Source organism: Phyllobates terribilis, unplaced genomic scaffold (assembly GCF_046119375.1).
Source record: "Phyllobates terribilis strain yellow unplaced genomic scaffold, ASM4611937v1 Scaffold_7__3_contigs__length_470593459, whole genome shotgun sequence".
Classification (NCBI taxonomy): Eukaryota; Metazoa; Chordata; class Amphibia; order Anura; family Dendrobatidae; genus Phyllobates; species Phyllobates terribilis.
In genome coordinates this window covers 396,828,753-396,843,615 of record NW_027362767.1, presented here as the reverse complement: position 1 = coordinate 396,843,615, position 14,863 = coordinate 396,828,753, and the positions used below count along the sequence as shown (strand labels likewise).

The window sequence follows — 14,863 nt, the reverse complement described above, 5'->3', positions numbered from 1 at the left end:
TCCATGATGACCATTATACAACATCTAACACACAATGTTTTCCTCCTTCCAGGCAAACGGATGTGTATGGGCATGACTCTGGCCCGTATGGAAATTTTCTTATTCATCACGACTTTACTGCAGAAGTTCACTCTGAAACCTACTGTGGACAGAGAGCTCATTGACATCCGACCAGTACCCAACACCAATGGTTCTCAACCTCAAGACTATGAGATGCTTGCAATCCCTCGATGAATACTCTTCGTGGGTTACTGTCAAAAAACATACATAACACACATGATTGAATAGTGGCAGACACAATGTAATGAACACAGATGTGGAGATGGATCCTAAATAGTGATGATGAATTTACCAACATTTGAGCAAAAGCAAGTTGATTGTATTTGGCTAGGAAATTTGGATTCTGAAATTTGCTCTAATTTGGCCAGGAAATTTAATTCATGAAGATCAAATGTACATTATTATGCTCTGAGGTCTCTGAAGACCCAGAAGTATAATAAGCATAAAAAAAACCCCCAAAAATTATACTCACCCTGCCCTCATCTATTCAGCTGTGCCACTCCAGTTTGGTTCAACTGTCCTCTTCTGTCCAGTCACTGGTGTGGCGTTCACTTGCCCATCTTCAGTCTCTTTGACATCTTCTGCGCTGACTAGACTGCAACGTTATGACGTCACGCAACGCAAGTCATGATATCAAATGATGTCAACAAATTGTGGCCTGGTCAGCACTGGAGACACCAAAGATACAGGGGGACAGGAGGACCAAGGATGTCCAAGTGAAGACCACACCAATCACCGGACCAAAAGCAGGTGAATGGCTGGGTAAATGTTAATTTTGTTTGTATGTTTTTAGTTAAATCGTGGAATTTTTCAGTCCAGCAAAATGGCGGATTGGTGCTAATCAAAATACAAAAATATTCTGGTGAATCCAATTTTTTTGTGAATTTCTAGGCAAATTTGATTTGTCTTAAAACTATTCATTCATTTCAAATTGTAAAATCAACTTGGTTTCTCAGATCCATTTTCCTAATGCAATTCCAAAAAATATAGATTAAAAATGATTGGCTGATATTTGCAATAATGACAATCAAGTTTATTAATACTGTGAGCCTTTAGGAATCTTAAAAGTCCAGAAGCCCCTTTAACATGTGATAAATTTGCCAAAATTTGAACAGAACAGTTTATTCGTATTTGGCTAGGATATTTGAATTTGGAAATATGCTCTAATTTAGTCAGGAAATGTATTTGATGCCAATCAAATGTATATTACTACCTTTATTACCATTCCGATCACAAATCCGAATGTGCCACATTCGTGTTGAACTTAAGTTTAGATATCGGATTACGAACATATTCGCTCATCACTAGTTTCCATCCCCTAGTACAGCAGCAAATATGAATTTATTGGGTACAATTTACACTTCTTCACTATATTAATATGAGAGCACCATGGTGAAACTCTGATTCCAGTGATGTGTCACTTACTAGGATATGTTTTGATGTTTCAATAGCATCAGTGTTTTATCAGCAGAAGATTATCACTACAAGACTTGGTGTCTCATGCTTCCAGGTACACGCCCCCAGCACTGATTAGCAGCTCTCTGTCAATATACAGTGTACACAGAAAGCAGCCAATCAGTGATGTAGGAGGGGTTATACTGGGCTCAGCATTCTGAGCTCTGCTAGATCTGCAGCAAAGAAAACTGTGATTCTATCACAACAGCTGCAACCCAGTAAACTAAGTGATACCTCAATGGAATTAGGATCTCTGTCTCTACATCAAAATGCTGTCAGATTACATAACAATCAGCTACTGACAGATTACCTTTAAAGGAAAGCTTTCATTAAAAAAAAAATGACCGATTGCTTAAATCTGTTTTTTCGTCTCAAATGCATTTTTTTTAATATATATTTTTAGCAATTTTTTACACTTCCTGTATTAAAAATAAAAAAAATAGAAATCTTTCAAGTTTCACACTGGTCACTGAAGCTTTTTTAGCCTCTGACATCCTTTTTTTCTGGAAACAACACATTTATATTTCTTTTGTATTGAAGTGTCTAATTAGTGTGCGCAAATGTTATCGTGAAGGGAAGAGGATCAGAGGAAGCTATGATGTCTACTGATGTGATTGGTGGATCCCATGTTATCAGCTGTGTATAGAGGTGATTTTAATCATGTAATTGTAAAGTGCTGCGGAATATGTTGGTGATCTATAAATAAAATTATTATTATTATTATTTTAATCCTGCCTCTACTGATAAAGGGTTTGCTGAAAACTCGTTTTTTTGTCTGTCTATCTATCTATCTATCTATCTATCTATCTATCTATCTATCTATCTATCTATCTATCTATCTAGGACAACCATCACCGATATACCATAAGGAAAAAGAGGCTTGATCTCCCGGTGTCTAAGCATTTTGTGGAGATGGGACACATGGAAAGACAGCTAAGATTTATGATCCTAGATACTATCCCACCACAAACAAGGGGAGGAAATAGGATATGTCTCCTTAAACGAAAAGAATTGGAATGGATCCATAGACTGAAAACCCTTAAGGCAAATGGCCTAAATGTGGAGTTCAAAATTAATGCTATTCTATAATTATCAATATATTAACCTGTAACCTCTCAGCATAATAAGGCTAGGTTTCTTCAAAATATTTTATGAAGATTTTAACTATATTATTTTTTTATTTTCACAGACCATGTTATATGAATTCACTGAAGGGGAAGGACTCATCTATGTAAAAAAACATTTACATTAATAATAGTGTTGAGCAAGTATGTTCTATTAACCCTTTCGGCGAGTATGCTCGGCCGAGCACCGAGTATTTATAGCTGCTCGGTGATATGGTTGAATCGCTCCCGTGTGCATGATTTGCGACTGTTTGACAGCTTTTATTACATGGGAGGAATGTCTATTTCTTACACATTCCTCCCAAAACTAATAATAAAACTGTCAAACAGTTGCAAATCATGCACACGGGAGCGATTCAACCATATCACCGAGCAGCTATAAATACTCGGAGCTCGGCCCGAGTATACTCGGACAGAACATACTCGCTCAACACTATTAATAATAGAGTTTACTAAAGAATTTTTGTATTAAAATTAAGTTTTCTATTTTTGTTATATTCCTTGAGCCAATCCATAATATATAAGGTTATCATTGAGGTGCAAAGAATTTATGGTGTTGAAGTTGCAAGACTTTGCAAAATGGCCTTGTGGTGCCTTATTTAACTCCAGTGGTTCTTTTTGGAGTTTTGGACCAATGAGGACATAGCCTGTATTAAAGTGCCTTTGATTCTGTAATTGTTTTCCACTAGAGGGTAAAGTTTCATATAATCTTGGTCTCATGGACGTATATGCTATAAAGTATACCAATATACGTACCCCTGTGAAACCTTACCACACCTGTCAGATGTTGGAGTTCCCAATTACCTTGTTAGTAAAAAATAGATGCGCAATGTTTAATATAAACGGGTGTAGTGGGAGCTTTCCCTGAACGAAGATGGTGCCTGTATTCTTGTAGCGCATACTGCGCATGCTCGAGGTCTGGCCGGGACCCTGCACCATGTGATTGGCTCTCGGATAATGACGTCAACGGACATGCGCAATAGGATGTATCCGGGCGCCGTTATCGGCAGAGTGTATTGTACATGTGGAGTTGTTATTATGAAATGGGTGAGTCAAACCCCTGTATTATTTAAGCAGCACATGATCTTGTTATTTATATAATTAAGCACAAAGCACTTTATATTAATGTGGAGCATTCATAGTAATAAGTAAATGGTTTTATGCTATATTATTATGCTCTTTTGCACATTGTGATTTATGATGTATTTGAAATTGTACATTTGGAATCTATAATATAACCGGGGAAGCGTGTCTGAAGCCTTTAGAGACTGCGCATGCGCGACGATCAGTCTGCCTCCAGACAGAAGCATGCATGGAGCCGTTACAGGTAAGAGGAGTGTATGGCGCCGGAGGTCACGGTATGAGTAGTCACTGAACGCATACCGCGATCTCCGGTGCCATAATTACAAACTTACCTGGCTGTGAGGAGCATTGCCGCGGCACCTCTCTTCGCCGGAGACCGAGGCTGGAGTAAGGCGTCGGATCGGCGCATGTGAATAGCCCTATACGGCGCCATTTTACTGAAGACACATTTGCAGTGTGTCTGCACCAAAATGGCGCCAGACAGCGCAGTATGGGCATGGGCATACTTCGGCGCCACACTCCTCCCCCGGCCTCTGGCAGAACAGGACCTAGCAGCGCTGGAGCACAGGGAAGAAAGGTGAGTATAAGTGTTTATTTTTTTGTATGTGTGTATAGCGTAAAAGGGATGAGGGGGCCACAGATACCAGGATAGGGGGGTGAGGGGGCCACACATACCAGGGTTGGGGGGTGAGGGGGCCACACATACCAGGATTGGGGATGGGGGTGGCACACATACCGGGATTGGGGGGATGAGGGGTGCCACACATACCAGGATTGTGGGGTGAGGAGTACCACACATACCAGGATTGTGGGGTGAGGAGTACCACACATACCAGGATTGTGGGGTGAGGGGGCCATACATACCAGGATTGGGGGTGGGGGTGGCACACATACCAGGATTGGGGGGATGAGGGGCGCCACACATACCAGGATTGTGGGGTGAGGAGTACCACACATACCAGGATTGTGGGGTGAGGGGACCATGCATACCAGGATTGCGGGGTGAGGGGTGCCATGCATACCAGAATAGGGATGAGGGGTACCATACATACAGTACAGAATCAAAAGTTTGGACACACCTTCTCATTTAAAGATTTTTCTGTATTTTCATGACTATGAAAATTGCACATTCACACTGAAGGCATCAAAACTATGAATTTACACATGTGGAATTATATGGTTAACAAAAAAGTGTGAAACACCTGAAAATATGTCTTATATTCTAGGTTCTTCAAAGTAGCCACCTTTTGCTTTTATGACTGCTTTGCACACTCTTGGCATTCTCTTGATGAGCTTTAAAAGGTAGTCACCGGAAATGGTTTTCCCTTCACAGGTGTGCCATGTCAGGTTTAATAAGTGGGATTTCTTGCTGTATAAATGGGGTTGGGACCATCAGTTGTGTTGTGCAGAAGTCTGGTGGATACACAGCTGATAGTCCTACTGAATAGACTGTTAGAATTTGTATTATGGCAAGAAAAAAGCAGCTAAGTAAAGAAAAACGAGTGGCCATCATTACTTTAAGAAATGAAAGTCAGTCAGTGCGAAAAATTGGGAAAACTTTGAAAGTGTCCCCAAGTGCAGTTGCAAAAACCATCAAGAGCTACAAAGAAACTGGTTCACATGAGGACCGCCCCAGGAAAGGAAGACCAAGAGTCACCTCTGCTTCTGAGGATAAGTTTATCCGAGTCACCAGCCTCAGAAATCACAGGTTAACAGCAGCTCAGATTAGAGACCAGGTCAATGCCACAAAGACTTCTAGAAGCAGACACATCTCTTCAACAACTGTTAAGAGGAGACTTTGTGCAGCAGGCCTTCATGGTAAAATAGCTGCTAAGTAACCACTGCTAAGGACAGGCAACAAGCAGAAGAGACTTGTTTGGGCTAAAGAACACAATGAATGGACATTAGACCAGAGGAAATCTGTGCTTTGGTCTGATGAGTCCAAATTTGAGATCTTTGGTTCCAACCACCATGTCTTTGTGCGACGCAGAAAAGGTGAACGGATGGACTCTACATGCCTGGTTCCCACTGTGAAGCATGGAGGAGGAGGTGTGATGGTGTGGGGGTGCTTTGCTGGTGACACTGTTGGGGATTTATTCAAAATTGAAGGCATACTGAACCAGCATGGCTACCACAGCATCTTGCAGCGACATGCTATTCCATCCGGTTTGCGTTTAGTTGGACCATCATTTATTTTTCAACAGGACAATGACCCCAAACACACCTCCAGTCTGTGTAAGGGCTATTTGACCAAGAAGGGGAGTGATGGGGTGCTACTCCTGATGACCTGGCCTCCACAGTCACCAGACCTGAACCCAATCGAGATGGTTTGGGGTGAGCTGGACCGCAAAGTGAAGGCAAAAGGGCCAACAAGTGCTAAGCATCTCTGGGAACTCCTTCAAGATTGTTGGAAGACCAATTCTGGTGACTACCTCTTGAAGCTCATCAAGAGAATGCCAAGAGTGTGCAAAGCAGTCATCAAAGCAAAAGGTGGCTACTTTGAAGAACCTAGAATATAAGACATATTTTCAGTTATTTCACACTTTTTTGTTAACTATATAATTCCACATGTGTAATTCATAGTTTCGATGCCCTTAATGTGAATGTACAATTTTAATAGTCATGAAAATAGAGAAAAATCTTTAAATGAGAAGGTGTGTCCAAACTTTTGGTCTGTACTGTACCTTGATAGCAATGCGGGGTACCATGCATACCAGAATAGGGATGAGGGGTGCCATGCATACCAGCATGAGGGGTACCATGTATACCAGGATAGGAATGAGGGGTACCATGTATAACAGGATTGGGGATGAGGAGTGCCAAGCAAACCAGGATAGGGATGAGGAGTGCCATGCATACCAGGATAGGGATGAGGAGTGCCATGCATACCAGGATAGGGATGAGGGGTGCCATGCATACCCGGATTCGGGAAGAGAGGTGCCATGCATACCAGGATTGGGGATGAGGGGTGCCATGCATACCAGGATTGGGCATGAGGGGTGCCATGCATACCAAGATTTGGGATGAGGGGTGCCATGCATAGCAGGATTGGGGAAGATTGGTGCCATGCATAGCAGGATTGGGGATGAGGGGTGCCATGCATACCAGGATTGGTGATGATGGAGCCATGCATACCAGGATTGCGGATGAGGGAGCCATGCATACCAGGATTGGGGATGAGGGAGCCATGCATTCCAGGATTGGGGATGAGGGGTACCATATATAACAGGATTGGGGATGAAAAGTGCCATGCATACCAGGATAGGGATGAGGAGAGCCATGCATAGCAGGATAGGGATGAGGAGTGCCATGCATACCAGGATAGGGATGAGGGGTGCCATGCAAACCAGGATTGGGGATGAGGGGTGCCCTGCATACCCGGATTGGGGATGAGAGGTGCCATGCATACCAGGATTGGGGATGAGAGGTGCCATGCATACCAGGATTGGGCATGAGGGGTGCCATGCATACCAGGATTGGGCATGAGGGGTGCCATGCATACCAGGATTGGGGATGATTGGTGCCATGCATAGCAGGATTGGGGATGACGGGTGCCATGCATACCAGGATTGGGGATGAGGGAGCCATGCATACCAGGATTGCAGATGAGGGAGCCATGCATACCAGGATTGGGGATGAGGGGTGTCATGCATACCAGGATTGGGGATGAGGGGTGCATGCATTCCAGGATAGGGGTGAGGTTTGCCATGCATACCAGGATGGGGGATGAGGGGTGCCATGCATACCAGGATTTGGGATGAGGGGTGCCATGCATACCAGGATTGGGGATGAGGGGTGCCATGCATACCAGGATGGGGGTGAGGGGTGCCATGCATACCAGGATGTGGGTGATGGGCCCATGCATACCAGGATGAGGGATACCATACATACCAGGATAGGGATGAGAGATGGGGTACCACACATACCAGGATAGGGATGAGGAGTACCACACATACGAGGACTGGGGATGAGGGTGTGCCATGCATACCAGGATTGGGGGTGAGGGGTACCATGCATACCATGATTGGGGATGAGGGGTGCCATGACCTCCAGGATTGGGGCTGAGGGGTGCCATGCATACCAGGATTGGGGGTGAGGAGTGCCATGTATTCCAGGAATGGGGATGAGGGGTGCCATACAAACCAGGATTGGGGGTCAGGGGTGCAATGCATACCAGGACTGGGGGTGAGGGGTGCCATGCCCTCCAGGATTGGGGCTGTGGGGTGCCATGCATACCTGGATTGGGGATGAGGAGTGCCTTGCATACCAGGATTGGGGGTGAGGAGTGCCATGTATACCAGGATTGGGGTTGAGAAGTGCCATGCATACCAGGATTGGGGGTGAGGAGTGCCATGTATACCAGGATTGGGGGTGAGGGGTGCCATGCATACCAGGATTGGGGATGAGGGGTGCCATGCATACCAGGATAGGGATGAGGGTTGCCATGTATACCAGGATGGGGATGAGGGTGCCATGCATACCAGGATAGGGATGAGGGGTGCCATGCATACCAGGATTTGGGATGAGGGGTGCCATGCTTACCAGGATAGGATGGTGGGGACAGGATGGGGGCAGCACAAACACCAGGATGGGGGCAGCACAAACCAGCATGGGAGACCATATACCAGTAAAAATGCTTGCCACCCAGGCGTAGAATGGGTTCAATAGCTAGTATTTATATATGAATGTATTGATGAGTATCGTTTAATGATGGACCTTTGTTATAAATACCTAGTAAATGTACCTTACCACTGCTCGATAAAGGCAGTATATGCCTCCGAAACGTTGCCACACCACATGGGCTAATAAAGTCCTAATTTTTTCACTAAAGAACAATTGGAGTGCTGCTTGCCTTTTTTATCTATCTATCTATCTATCTATCTATCTATCTATCTATCTATCTCTTTCTTCAGTTCTCATTCCACATTTCTCCCCATGTTTACACTACTTATTTTTGTTTCTTTGCACTAGTATACAGTTGTCTATTCTGCACTTTTGTGCTATTATTATTATTTGGTCTTTTGGAGTCTCTTTGTCGCTTTTCTGAATGCAGCTCTTGTTAATGTTCGGAAGCCGCCCCCCTCTTTCGAGTAAAAGGCCCCTGTATGTTACATAACACTATTGTCCTTGGAGCTCAGAATCCTGAAACGAGACACCGAGCAAACAAAACACTGAAATTATTTTCCCAGACTGTTCTCTCTCCAGCATGGATCAGAATAGAGCCGAGACCACTGAAGCTGGGGCCCTCAGGATGGGGATGAGCATAGGGGTGACGCTTCTCCTTACTACTGCTGTAACTCTCCTGATTTACCTTTATAAAATCTGGAAGAAGAATGAGCAAAAAAATCTCCCCCCGGGACCCCGACCTCTGCCGCTACTGGGGAATATCTTGCAAGTCAACCTCACAGAACTGCACAAGGATTTGGTTAAGGTAAAGTGGATTGTAGCTTCTAGTGACAATGAGACTGAAGGAGTTGGGAAGAAATAGAAAACCAATGCTACTCTTTTCAGAAACAGTGCCACCCCTGTCCATGGGCTGTGTCTAGTACTGCTGGTCAGGTCATTACATAATAAGTAGCAAATCAAGATGGAAGTGCACTGGGGGCGGATCATTATTCTTGGATGGCTTTATTGACCCGCCCCAGTGCACTTCCAGCTTGATTTCCATAGGACATTAATGCTAGATTTCTCATGACAGGCACATCAGATCTCTATATAAAATGACTCATTTTTATTGGGTAATGAGTGCCCAGACAGCCATACTGCTAGTTCCATGTATAATAATGTACTGACAGCTTACCTTTAAGGCTCCTATTCCAGAAGTGCACACTAATGGCCACGTTCTGCATTCATGGATCATATAAGTTTCAAAATTGATGAAAATGTTATTTGGGACCTGCTTAAAACGTTTTGCAAATATTCACTTAAAAATTTCTATTGCTCCAATGTATTTAAAATAAAACATCTTTGCTAGTGATGAGCGAGCATGTTCGCTACTGCTCGGTGCTCGCCTGAGCATCTCACTGATCGAGATGCTCGGTGCTCGCCGAGTATTTATGGGGTTGCTCGGCGGGAACTCGGGTCTCCTCCCTGCATGTTTGGCGCTCTTTAGAGAGCCAATGAACATGCAGGGATTGGCTGCCACTCATTGTAATGCCGTAGTCATGTAAGTTGTGGCATTACAGTGATTGGCTGGCCGCACAGCGTCATCAGGTGTATATCTGACCTGGCACCGCCATGCTCATCACAGTCACTCCGGAATCAGACAGTGTAGGGAGAGGTGCTGCTGAGCTAGGGAGAGATTCGCTTGTTTCTAGTTAGTGTAAGTGTTCTAAACTATATTAGAGACACATATCCATCTCAACAAACAGTCCTTCTCAGGACTAATCCCTCCTCAGAAATATCAGGCAGGCAGTGTATATAGCAAACTGCAGTGCATATAGCACAAGAGGCTCCATTCCAGTTCTGTCTGCTGCTGCTGTTAGATATTTCTAGAAATAGCCCCAGGTCTCAGGGGCCAGGAATAATTTTTTTTTGGATCTTAATCCTTATTATTTGCTTAAAAAGCAATCCAGAGGAGACAGTTTTTCTGCGCCATTTGCTTGTTGGCACTGCAGAATACAGCCAGGTGCTTTCCATATTAGAGCGCTAGAAATCCAGCAATTTAAAACTGTGGTTTGTCCGTCACACGGATCACATATAATTGCGCTGAAAATACTGCCATTTCTGGCATCCATTAATTTTTTTTTCAGTGTGTCAGCAAAGTTTTTGACACCGGTTTGCTGTTCAAAATAGTTACCTACAGGCCAGGTATTTAAAACTCTGTTTTCTCCATCACACGGATCACATACATGTTTTCAGAAAATACTGCCATTTCTGACCTCCATTAAAATTTTTTACAGTGTGTCAGTGAAGCAATTGACACAAGTTTCCTGTTCAAAATAGTTACCTAAAGTCCAGGTATTTAAAACTGTGGTTTGTCCATCACACAGATGACAAATAAGTTTGCTCCAAATTCAGTCATTTGTTGTGAGCGTGGAAGATATTGTCTTCCATTTAAAATGGGCAATGCACGTGGCATGGGACGGGGAACTGGACGTGATGTTGATGATGGTGCATGCAGAGGCCGAGGCCGTGGGCAAGCTGAAATTGTACCACAACAAAGACCCACATCTTCTAGCTCGAAATTCCTGTCCAAATTAATAGGGGACCACAGAACACCACTAGCAAACACAGAGCAGTGTGAACAGGTTATTGGTTGGATAGCAGATAATGCTTCCAGTCACTTAGCCACCACCACCACCACCTTGTTTAACACACAGTCAAGTCTCAGTAGCTGTGAGTCTGGACCGCATATTCCTCACAATGAAACTCCTTCCTCCCACCATGCCGAGTGCCCAGAGACAACTAAGCCCACACTTGGACACTCCGAAGAGCTGTTCACTTTTCCATTTATAAATTTGGGCCTCTCGCCCGGTCCACTTGAAGCGGTGCAAGAGGAGATCGCATAAAGCAATGCTCAATTATTTCTAGGGCTAAGGATTGCGGGCCCTAGTTCAATCAGGGTTGCCTCCACAGTCTACAGCTCCTGCATCTCATCCTCCTCAGCCTCCTCCTCTTCAGCCTCCATCTTCGAAATGACCACATCAGTCACAAGCTGGAAGCACTGCAGCACTGCCTCGGCCAAACGGCATAAGGCTGTGCTGAAGCTAATATGCTTAGGTGACAAAACGCACAATGCTGAAGAGTTGTGGACAGCTCTGAAAGAGCAGGCAGATCTGTGGCTCACACTGCTGAACCTACAGTCAGGCATGGTCGTGTGTGACAATGGCCAGAACTTGGTGGGTGCTCTGAGGCGAGGCGAGCTCACACACTTACAATGTCTGGCCCATGTGCTTAACCTCGTGCTTCAGCGGTTTCTCAAATCCTACCTGGAGCTGCCGGATCTGCATGTTAAAGTACGCCACCTATGTGCCCATTTTAGAACATCAGCTCCAGCTTCCGCCGCCCTTGCCGTGTTTCAGCAGCATTTGTAGCTTCCAGCTCACCGACTGGTATGTGATGTCCCCACTAGTGATGAGCGAGCACTAAAATGCTCGGGTACTCATTGCTCGGGTCGAGCAAATTGGAATACTCGGGTTCTCGACCCGAGCAACGAGCTCAATCTAAATCTATGGGAAGCTCGAGCATTTTTCAAGCGGCTACCCCTGGCGGTCTGCAGAGGGCCTAAAAATTGCCAAAATCGATGGGAACAGTGCTCAAATGACATGGGGACAACATGGGGAAGACCCCTGGAAGCATTTCTGACTCCAAGGTCACTGCTGTCAACAACGTTGTCAGAGTATTGCGCCAATTTTACGGACTCACAATAAAACATACAAAAACTAAACCAAAATGGATTTTCCTGGGAAATATATTAAGGAACATCCTTTCCAGGGTAATGACTTGTAAGTAAGGCAAAATAAATAACCAAAACCAAAAATACTCCTCCAAACCTTGGGCTATGTTCTCACGTAGCCTTTTTGATGCGTTATTTCACTTTTGCCTTGCTTTCAACCGTAACAAATGCATTCACTGGGAAATGTAATTTTAACACTTTACAACCTTATCTGGCCATGTGGTGTGTGACACATCATCAGACACATGCATACAATGCTGAAAAGACATGGGAACAGCATGGGGAAGACCTCTGGAAGCATTTCTGACTCCCAGGTCACTGCCTAAAAGTGTGTCCATCATAAGTGATCCTTGGTGCATACAAAGATGCCTCCCGCCATGCACTTGTCATTGCAGATTTGCAACATTCACCGTCCACGTCCTTGTCCCAGTGCAGCGTTCAGTTGTCCCTACCCCATTCCTTGGAATGCAAGTGCAAGTATGCAGCGAGCCACCCACCCACCCACAGGCTGCAATACTATACTGCTAAATGTTTGACAGCTGCTTGCACTTGAAATGTGGCCTTTTAGGCTCGTGGAGGCGGAAGCTTTTCATAACATCATGCCGGCGTCGGCCAGGAGTCCATACTTGGTCCCCAGCCGCCACTATTTCTCCCGGTATCGTCTCTGCCTTCCGCAAGCACGGGTCCCACAACATGACCCGTGCCCTCCCCAGCGCACTTACTGGGAAGAACCGCCTAACCACAAACACATGGACAGATGAATGTGGCCAGGGATGTTACGGAGACAGTCCATAGCTTTTTTTGCTGAGAGTTGTATTTAGCTCAGTGAAAAGACTGGCATAGAGGGAAACCGTATCTACTCTGGGTGTCATTTCTCCCAGGAAGTTCTCTAATGCAGCTTGCTGCAGAAGCAATGGCAGCCCATCTAACATCAACTCGCACTTGTCGGTGGTGCTTTCACACACAAACATCTTTCTTTGAGCATTTAATTTCATGAATACGGAGTTGGACAATGGCCTGATCTGCAATGCGGTTTAAGAAATAACATGCATAAGCATGTTCGATCCACATTACAAAAGCAGCCATAGAGTTTCCGGGAACCTTCCCCCACACTTTTCTTAGCCAGGGCTGCTTCTCTGTAGGGTTGGACGGGCCCACCAGAGAACTGGAGACTCCTCCGTTGAGCCCTGCCTTCTCCTTCAGGTGAGTTCATAGTGCCGAGGTGAGGCTATGATGAATATAGAGGCCACCATCTGCTTAGTTTTCTATTACTTGGAATGCTAGTGCAAGTATGCAGCCAGCCACCCACCCACAGGCCGCAACACTAAACTGCCAGATTTCTGGGCAGCTGCTTGCACTTGAAATATGGCAATTTAGGCTCGTGGAGGCGGAAGCTTTTTAGAACCTCATGCCGGCGGCGGCCAGGTGTCCAAACCCGGTCCCCAGCCACCACTGTTTCTCCCGGTGTTGTCTCCGCCTTCCACAAGCACGGGTTCCACAACATTACCCGTGCCCTCCCCAGTGCACTTACTGGGAAGGACCGCCTAACCACAAACACGTGGACAGGTGAATGTTGCCAGGGACGGTACGGAGCCAGTCCACAGCTTTTTTTGCTGAGTTGTATTTCACCACAGTCATATTCTTTAGCTTGGTGAAAGAACTTGGGAAACCATATCTACCCAGCTGTCATTTCTCCCAGGAAGTCCTCTAAGGCTATGTGCCCACGGTGCAGAAATGCTCCAAATTTTTTCCTGAGCATTTCTGCATCTCCCTGGCAGAAAAAACGCATGCGGATTGTACATGCGTTTTTCCTGCCAGGGACATGCGGATGTGAAGCGTTCTTCACATGCATTTCCGCAAGCGGCTTGTCAAGCGCTTTCCAAGCGATTTTAGCATCACTTGGACGCAACCCAATACCCCTTTGAAGAGACATAGAGGAGGGTCTCAGTAAAAAAAATGTTCCCACTATAAAGGAGAAGGTGGTAATGCCCATGCTGTGACTGCAAGGGCTGCCAAAATTTGGGAAAAACCCCACTAAGAATTTAAAGACACATAGAGAAGGGCCACAGTAACAACTAATTCCATTAAGAAAGGAGAGAGTCTGCTATATAGTTATAGGGTATGCAGTGAGTCCAACGGCTGACAATTTTAGGAAAAACCCCACTAAGAATTTAAAGACACACAGAGCAGGGTCACAGTAACAAGGTACGAAATGTTCCCATTAGAAAGGAGGGGGTCTGCTATACAGTTAAAGGGTATGCAGTGAGTCCAACGGCTGACCAATTTTAGGAAAAACCCCACTAAGAAATTAAAGACACACAGAGCAGAGCCACAGTAACGACAAATTCCATTAAGAAAGGAGAGGGTCTGCTATACAGTTATAGGGTATGCAGTGAGTCTAACAGCTGACCAATTTTAGGAAAAACTCCACTAAGAATTTAAAGACACACAGAGCAGGGCCACAGTAACAAGTACGACATGTTCCCATTAGAAAGGACAGGGTCTGCTATACAGTTATAGGGTATGCAGTGAGTCCAACGGCTGACCAATTTTAAGAAAAACCCCACTATGAATTTAAAGACACATAGAGCAGGGCCACAGTAACAAGGTAAGACATGTTCCCATTAGAAAGGAGAGGGTCCGCTATACAGTTCTAGGATATGCAGTGAGTCCAACGACTAACCAATTTTAGATAAAACCCCACTAAGAATTTAAAGACACATAGAGCAAGGCCACAGTAATG

General features: G+C 45.0%; 2 protein-coding genes across 2 annotated transcripts in view; both read left to right on the top strand.

The window, feature by feature from the left end:
• Window positions 1-1,975, top strand: part of LOC141154995 (cytochrome P450 2H2-like) — a 35,660-nt gene extending 33,685 nt beyond the window's left edge. Inside the window, exon 9 of the mRNA XM_073641585.1 lies at window positions 53-1,975. Within this exon, the coding sequence (XP_073497686.1) occupies window positions 53-234 (182 nt within the window). The 3' untranslated portion in view covers window positions 235-1,975. The remainder of the gene's footprint in view (window positions 1-52) is intronic.
• Window positions 1,976-8,834: 6,859 nt separating this feature from the next.
• LOC141154994 (cytochrome P450 2H1-like) overlaps window positions 8,835-14,863 on the top strand; it is a 45,407-nt gene continuing 39,378 nt past the window's right edge. Inside the window, exon 1 of the mRNA XM_073641583.1 lies at window positions 8,835-9,153. Coding sequence (XP_073497684.1) covers window positions 8,929-9,153 — 225 coding nt within the window. The 5' untranslated portion in view covers window positions 8,835-8,928. The remainder of the gene's footprint in view (window positions 9,154-14,863) is intronic.